Here is a 7,543-nt window from a genome sequence, read left to right on the forward strand (position 1 = left end):
CTGTAGCTGATACCTTTTAACTGGGGTGCTCCTCCAGAAGCGGGGAGCGCCTGGCCTGTCACTTGGGAGGGAGTGCACTCTGCACCGCCTGCCAGGCCTTCCTGCTAATCACTAAGCTGCTAGGCCGCCTGGCCCTCCTCAGTAAGCTCCTGATAGAATTCTGGATGAGGAACCCTGGGGTCAGCATGAGCAACAAACAGGCACCTAGAAGCCAAAAGGAGACCCTCAGGCAGAGTAGAAAGCGAGAAAGAACACATAAGGAGGTCACCAGATCAGTCCTTTAAAAAGAACTAAACTAAAGCTACACTTCACGGTGTTTATGTCTTTCCTGTGTGCACGATTCAATATTTTTACTACTCTGTATCTCCATTTTTAATTCTGATGGCTACATCAAGGAAAATTTCCAGTCCAGGCTCTAGTCTGACATTTGGGGTGGAGAAAGCTCTTTTAAACCAGTTAATATGGTATTTGCAGAGTTCCCTGTGTATCATGGGAACAAACAGAACACATAAAGTCCCCATCGAGGATAATTCCCCACACCTCCTGCCTCCCTATCTAATGGGAAAGGCACAGTCCTTCTCTTAGAAATCCCTGCTATAATTGGGCAGGCCAAGAAAAGCACAAAGGCTGCCTGCAAGGAAGCCATCCGGAGTGTAAGCAGCTGACAATAACAGCCACCTGTCTTGCTGAACTCCTCATAGGAGCCTGGCATTTTATGTATACTCTTGCATTCAGTCCTCACAACAGTTCTTCAAGGTAAGTATCATTATCCTCATTTTGCAGATGAGGAAAATGTCACTCAGGGAAGTTCAATAGCTTGCCCAAGGTCACACAACCAGAAAGTGGCAGAACCAAGATTTGAACCCAGGTCTTTCTGATGTCCGCTATGCACACTGCCTTCCACTGGACAAGCTCACTAAAAACAATTGAATAATTCAGGCCAAAACACAAAAAGTAACCTTATGGCTCAAATGGTCTAAGTCCTATCATTAGCACCCTCCACTCCCATCATCTGAATGAAACACACCTGAATTAAAATACCAAGAGCATTCCATGCTCCATGGATCCCATGGGTCAGTCACTCACTGACCTCTGTGCCTAGCAGAGCAAGGCGTGAATCAGGAGCATAAAGGAAGTTGTTTATTATGACTTAACCATGGGAGTAGTGATGCGGGCACCCTCCTGCCTCTCTGGTTTCCCACTCCATCAGAAACATCCAGGACATACAGTTAACTGAAGATGCATTTAAAAAGATAATGGAGTATAGTTGCCACAAATTCTTTATGGATCTAGAAAGGTATAAATCTATAACCTATAAATATGTTCCCTATTCGTGGCTATTTTTATACCACTGGATGTCCAGTGCTTGTCTCTTGTGCACCCAGGGTCTACAGACATCTCTCTGTAGTTCAGAAAGCTTCTATTATGAGTGTCTAGCATTAGAATGGAGCCTACGTTATATTATACAAAATATTTATATAAAGGGGTGTGTACCTGAATAGTGGGAGGTGGGGGAAATCTCAACACAGGCCCCTTCCCACCTAAAATAAAAGAATACAGGGGAGGTCTGGTAAATAAAAGTCACTGTCCTATGAAGTGCATCTCACTGATTCTTGCCCCTCGTGGAAAATGCCAAAGACAAGTACTTTTGGACAGTGTGTGCTGGCAGATGTGAAAATGCAGTTGAAACACTGCAAAACTCGGGTTTTCAAGCGATGGAGTGATTGGGAAATAGAGAAAGTGTCTGTGCGAAGGATTCCAAACCAGGCAACCTGCAGAATTATGAGGGAAGTATTTCTAAAAGCTAACATCAGGCCCTGCCCTGGCCTACTGAATCAAAATGCCAAAGGTATATGGTGATTGGATATGGAATATGTATGAATTCCAAGCTGGGAGTTATTTTCTAAATAATAGAAATCAGCCACATCCCAAAAAAAAAAAAAGGTAATGGCCTTTTAACACACACACACACACACGCACGCACGCACGCGCACTTCCGCTTAAACTTTTCCCACTAATCCTTTCTTTAGGTCAGATTTTTAGAAAATCATCTCAATGAGATTATGAACGGCTGTCATTTTTAAAGTTAAGAGCTATGCATTGGGTTCACTATCTTTCATGTTACCAACTGGGCTGTATACAATAATGGCTTCCTCTAAATGTGTCTGTGTTTTCTCAGGGTTTTAGAGAACAAGCATTCAGTTTACCTACATGTCTTTACTTCTTAGATGTCACATATCAAACCATCAGAAAGATTTGTAGGTGCACAGAGACGATCACAACTTAGGTTTAAAAGGGGATAAACATTTTGCTGCAAAATCTAATGACTATGTATAATGAAGTGACCCAAACCACTTCTAGTTAGGTCCTTGAGGATAATATGGATCCTCAAAATATGTGAGATGCTTTCCCAGACCTTTGAAATCCACAAACACACAAATGTACAAATATCACTTAGGAGATGGATTCTCCTTTATGAGAGGCAGCATACACAGTGGTTAAGGATAGCCTCGGGAATCAAACCAACCCCAGTACAGCTCTCACTCCCTTCACTTGCCAGTTGTTTGATCCTGGGCAGGGCCTCTCAGGGCTTCAGTCTGCAAAATGGAGGTAATGGTATTACCCACCCCATAACATTTTGGTGCAAATTACGTGAAATGATGCATGCTGGACACTCAGCCTTTTGCTTGGCGTATGCTAAGTGCTCAACAAATATTAGCTGTTAATAGTGACAATAAAAATGATGATGAACATTAGCTTTGTTAGTAAATGACAATAAAAATATTTTTTAAAACTGTCTCCCCTTTCAGAATTTTAAGAACTGTATAAGGAACAAAATGTCAAATTCAGCATTTATAAAACTGTTGAATTCTGCCACTGCAATAAATTCTACAGATCTTATAGCACATTTATAAACTAAACTGGTAATGACAATGAATTATTGGTGTGAGCTAAGCAGGACAGAGTACACCACCCCTCCACCACCCCACCTCCCCATTAATGTAATGTGATATAAAATTCCTAACACCCTTTTGCCCTGGCCAAGGTGAGCTCAGTGGTCACTAGTACCTTCCATGAGTTACTTCACAAATGCGTGTGTATAGCTCCTGGCTTTCTTCAGACTCTCCTCTCCCTTCTGAATCCTAAGTATCCTCAATCATCTTCACAGCTCAGAGTAACTACCATTTTAACTTGATGCTGAAGTGTTTTCTCTCCCTTAATGGACAATTTTTGCCTGGCTGGAGTTCTTACTAAGGGAGTTTCAGATTGTTTTCTCATTTCTATATGGCAAATGTGATGCAGCCTTTAGCATCATGAGCTGAGCCACAGTCAAATATGAGATCATACTCCTTAATTTATCTTGAACTTTTCTCTTGGTTGAGCCATTGCTTTTTAGAATACTTCACTCCTCCAGTAGCACTAGAAGTTGACTTTCTTTGAGGGGGGGGCCATTGTTAAGGTCACATTCCATTGTTCTGGTGGCCAAGTAGAGTTAGTGTGGCCGCACTGGAATATGGCAGCTGGGTCTCTGGCAGGCTCCCTCCCTCACTCGGTAATCCACTCCCTCAGCCAGCCCTGCGGCCTCACAAACCAACCACACGCCTTGGAAAAATTGCAGATTACCGCATGTCATGGACCCTGGAAACACTTGAAATCAGGAATTTTAAGTCACTTACTGCCAAAGATCTACTACGTAAATGGGTAAACTTTTCTCAGTTTCTTTCCCCCAAATGAATGTCATAATGAGACTTGCTGGCAGGCACAGGGACCCTAAAAGAGTTGAAGCAAACAAAAAGGGTGTGAAATAAACACTAAGGATCACGCATAGGACCTCATCTTTAATGCAGCCCTCTTTATATTCTTCCCGGCTCTCCTCCTGCTGTTATGTGTGGGGGAAACCACTGCAGGACCACTCAACTGGGAACTATTGCAAGGAAAAGTCTATGGATTGGAGCCCTGACAGAGTTAGTGGAAGTGGCCAGTCAGCGATCCTCATCTGGATCCTGGACTTGGTTGGCTTCTTCTGAACCTTCAGACCAAGGAATGTCCTACACAGCACTCTGCTCACTCCATTTTCTCTTCTCAAAGGATGATTGTGTGTTCGCCAGGTTGCACTCTGTGCATTGGGTTGCTAGAAATACAGTAGGTTGCACTGATGATTTAACTCTGTTTTCTATAAAGGGCTACGGGATCTCATGCAGATTTTTGCAAAGTCATATGCAAATCACAGAGCCCCGGCCCTTTTCTTAACAGGATGGCAACCTTGCTCCTCGGTGGCACCTGGGACCTGGAGATCCTTTCTCCACTTACGTTTAGCGCGCAGCCTGGGACTTGTCCCTGCAGCTCACCGGGTTAGCCGTGCCGCCGTTGGGACCTCCCAGCTGGACTCCCATCACCCACCTCTCTTGAGACTGCTCTGGCAGGGCTGGTGTGGGGTACAGCCTTTGCTCAGAGGGCAGCATGTTCCAAGCAAAATCTGCCCACCTGGGCCATGGGCTTGCCCCTCGGGCTCCCTGCTTCTCTACTGGGTACGATTCGAGGTTACTGAGCTTCTCTCCAAAGTTGAAAATGGTGGGACAGTAGGGACCTGTGAGAGGCCCCATGACCCAAGCTATTTCCCCTGGCTCCCAATCCAAACACCAGGCACCGCAGGCCCTCACTGCCCTGGGGGTCTGCAGTGTGAGGGGGCACATTCGTCAGAGGAACATACTTATCTCTGGAGTTTTTCTCCAGATTGAACATTTCTGTTGTCAGTGGCCCCCAATCTGGAAAACCCATCGTTCTAATCTAGCCTACCTCCCCCACATCATGAGAAAGAGGGAGGAAGAACAAGGGATAGTTTATGGTAGAAAAGAGGAGGGTTAAGTCTAGCTATTCCGAAACATTGGCCCAACCACATCCCCAACAAATGTTCTATCTGCGTCAGTCTGCCCAAGTTTTGTCAGGATTTTCTGGCTCCTCTAACCTCACTCACTCCTGAGGTCTCTGGTTCAAAGACCACCCTCCTAGCCTTTGTGTGCTTCCAGATTATCCTTTTGGGGGTGCGTGGGAAGTGGGAGAAGAAATAAAGGAAACAAACTGGCTCCATGGTGGTTAACTGTTGAGACTAGAAGGTCGGGGACGTGGCCATTCATTATACCATTCTCTCCACTTTTGTATGTGTTTGCAATTTTTCATAATAAAAAGTTAAAAGTTTAAAAAGTCCTCCAGCTTCCAAGACACTCAAGAGAGCCCCAGCCCCTAACAGAGTTTCCTGGAAACCCCACACCAAGTCAAGAGGCAAAGATGACTCCATTACTATATATATATATATGTATATATATATACTCATTTTCTAATTTTTTAAGGCCCACTGCTTTATTTTCAGTAGACTAAACCTCATTTCTAAAAGGTCCCGACGTTGGGCTCACTTTCCCCCAGCTGGATTATGGGGGAGGGCTGGGTAAAGGGGTCCTTAAGATCCTGAAAGTTTACACTTCCATGTACCTCACAGTCTTGTGAGGATGGGACTTGTTCAGTGTTCTGAACTTTGTGGAGGAAACGCGCTCCCAATTCACGTGTCATTCCCTGGAATTGCACCTGGCTCAGGAAAGGACTGTCTTTGTACTTGAATTTAAATCCATTGGAGAACCTTAACATGGGCATTTGCATGACTGAGAATTGCTGCTGTCTTTTTTCCGTATGTCACTTTCTTGAATGTGTTCTAATAAAATGATTCTAAAGCAGGCTGTGATATACAGTGATTTATAAATACTTTCTGTTGAGTGCTGAGGCCCTTAATTTCCTACCAAGAATCCACCCATCCCACTTTCTGGAGAAAGATCTGTCTAGCTGGGGACAGACGCAGGAGCGTACGTATGGCATGCTGTGATGGCAGCACTTCTGCAGTTGCGGTCATTAATAAGAATCATGTCAACCACAGCAATTTTGTGTTCTGGTTGCCTAGCAGCAGAATTTGTTTTCCAGAATAAAGATGGCCATATGTAGTGGATGAGTGCGGGGGTGAGGGGGGGAGTGGAAGTGGCAGGGCAGGAGCAGGAGTATAATTCACTCTACCAGGGAGGGAACAATGTGGAGGCAGAGAAAAAGGCAGCCGAAAAGAGAGACAAGCAAGGTTCAGTCGTGTTCTGTTCAGTGATAACTCTCAACACATTCAAAAGATAATGAGTTGTTAAACTTTATTTACAAAATTGCACCTTTTGCTCTCACGCCATGCAAATTAGAAATATCAGAATCTCAATAAGCAAACTGGAAGCAAAAGAAGAAAATATAGATCTCCAAAGGTAGATATTTTGAGCAACACTTTTTATCTCACCCTTTACCCCCCTCAAGCAGACTGGCCAGGGCACGGTCTCGAGCTGGTAACCAACTGAGGCAGGTTCTCTTGGGAAGGAAGCGTTCTTAGAAACTTCATAAGGGGCCAGGAGGGCAGAACCAGACAAGGAGGCTTCCGTTTACTGAGCACCTTTCTCATATAGGTGCTGGGAAGGCACCTGATATACACCATCTCTAATCTTCACAGCCATCCTGAGAGGCAGGCAGTTCTGTCTTCATTTTTCAGATGAAGAGGCTAAAGCTAAGAGAAGTAAATAACTTGTACAATGTCATAAAGCTGCAAGATAGCAGATCTGTGATTCAAATTTAGGTCTCTGATCTCCAGACCCATGCTTTTTCAAACCACAGGGCTGATGCCCTAGTGCCCAGCTTGGACTCTCCCCTGTGCACTGCCATGGTCTTCACCTTAATGAACTGTGCACCTTCTGTATCCCCTGGGAGTTGGGGGGGAGGGGCACAGCCAGTGTCCTGCTCTTCCTTGTGTGATTGGAGGTGTTTTCCAGTCCAGGTCTTTGTAGCCCACATCCATGTCCCTGTGACATACTTGTGCAGAGCATAGGCTGATGAGGCTGAGATCACCATGTATCTTTCATAGGGATTGGCTCACTTAGCAAATACCTAGTGCCTGCAAGTGCTGGGCATGTGAACTAGGTGGGCAAATATACTCACCCCTCTTCTCATGGAGCTTGCCAGTAGAGGAGACATACATTAATCAAGTAGCATGTGAATGGATTTATAATAACAACTGCTGAAAGGGGCCTTGAAGATCACTGAGATCAACAAATGAAATGAAACCCAGAAATGCTAAGCAGTTTGCCCAAGACCACACAGTGAGTTTAGGGGCAGAGGACTAGAACTGCCGGTTTTCGTTCTTAGACTGCTGTTTTCCCTTCCATGTCACACTCCAGTCTGTCGCACACCCATAGGCTGCCCCCGGCCCCAGTCAGATAAACATGTTGATCAGTCAGTACACTCTCTCCATGCCTAGGAAAAACCAGATAGCACATTTTATAATGATGAACAGTATCGTGAACCAAATCCCCAAGGATGGCATATACCCAAACCTTGTTTGTAGACTTATTTCAGAGCCCAGAGCAAAAACAGAGAGGCAGGGCTCCTGTGCCATAGCAACATTGCCTAGTAAGGATGCTTGCAGGTGTTTCAGTGTTTTGGTCTGACCCCAATATTTTCTCATTTCCCAGGTTCA

The 7,543-nt window shown here is 44.8% G+C and overlaps 1 protein-coding gene across 4 annotated transcripts in view; it reads left to right on the plus strand.

Annotated features, from left to right (window-relative positions):
* The window catches only part of LOC103678822 (kalirin RhoGEF kinase), a 453,600-nt gene extending 447,954 nt beyond the window's left edge, over nucleotides 1-5,646 (plus strand). For all 4 annotated transcript variants that reach the window (XM_040621337.1, XM_040621339.1, XM_040621338.1 and 1 more), the window contains exon 34: nucleotides 4,255-5,646. In XM_040621337.1, the coding sequence (XP_040477271.1) occupies nucleotides 4,255-4,317 (63 nt within the window). In that variant the 3' untranslated portion in view covers nucleotides 4,318-5,646. The remainder of the gene's footprint in view (nucleotides 1-4,254) is intronic.
* The last annotated feature ends 1,897 nt before the right edge of the window (nucleotides 5,647-7,543 follow it).

This window comes from Ursus maritimus, unplaced genomic scaffold (genome assembly GCF_017311325.1).
Source record: "Ursus maritimus isolate PB19 unplaced genomic scaffold, ASM1731132v1 scaffold_4, whole genome shotgun sequence".
Classification (NCBI taxonomy): Eukaryota; Metazoa; Chordata; class Mammalia; order Carnivora; family Ursidae; genus Ursus; species Ursus maritimus.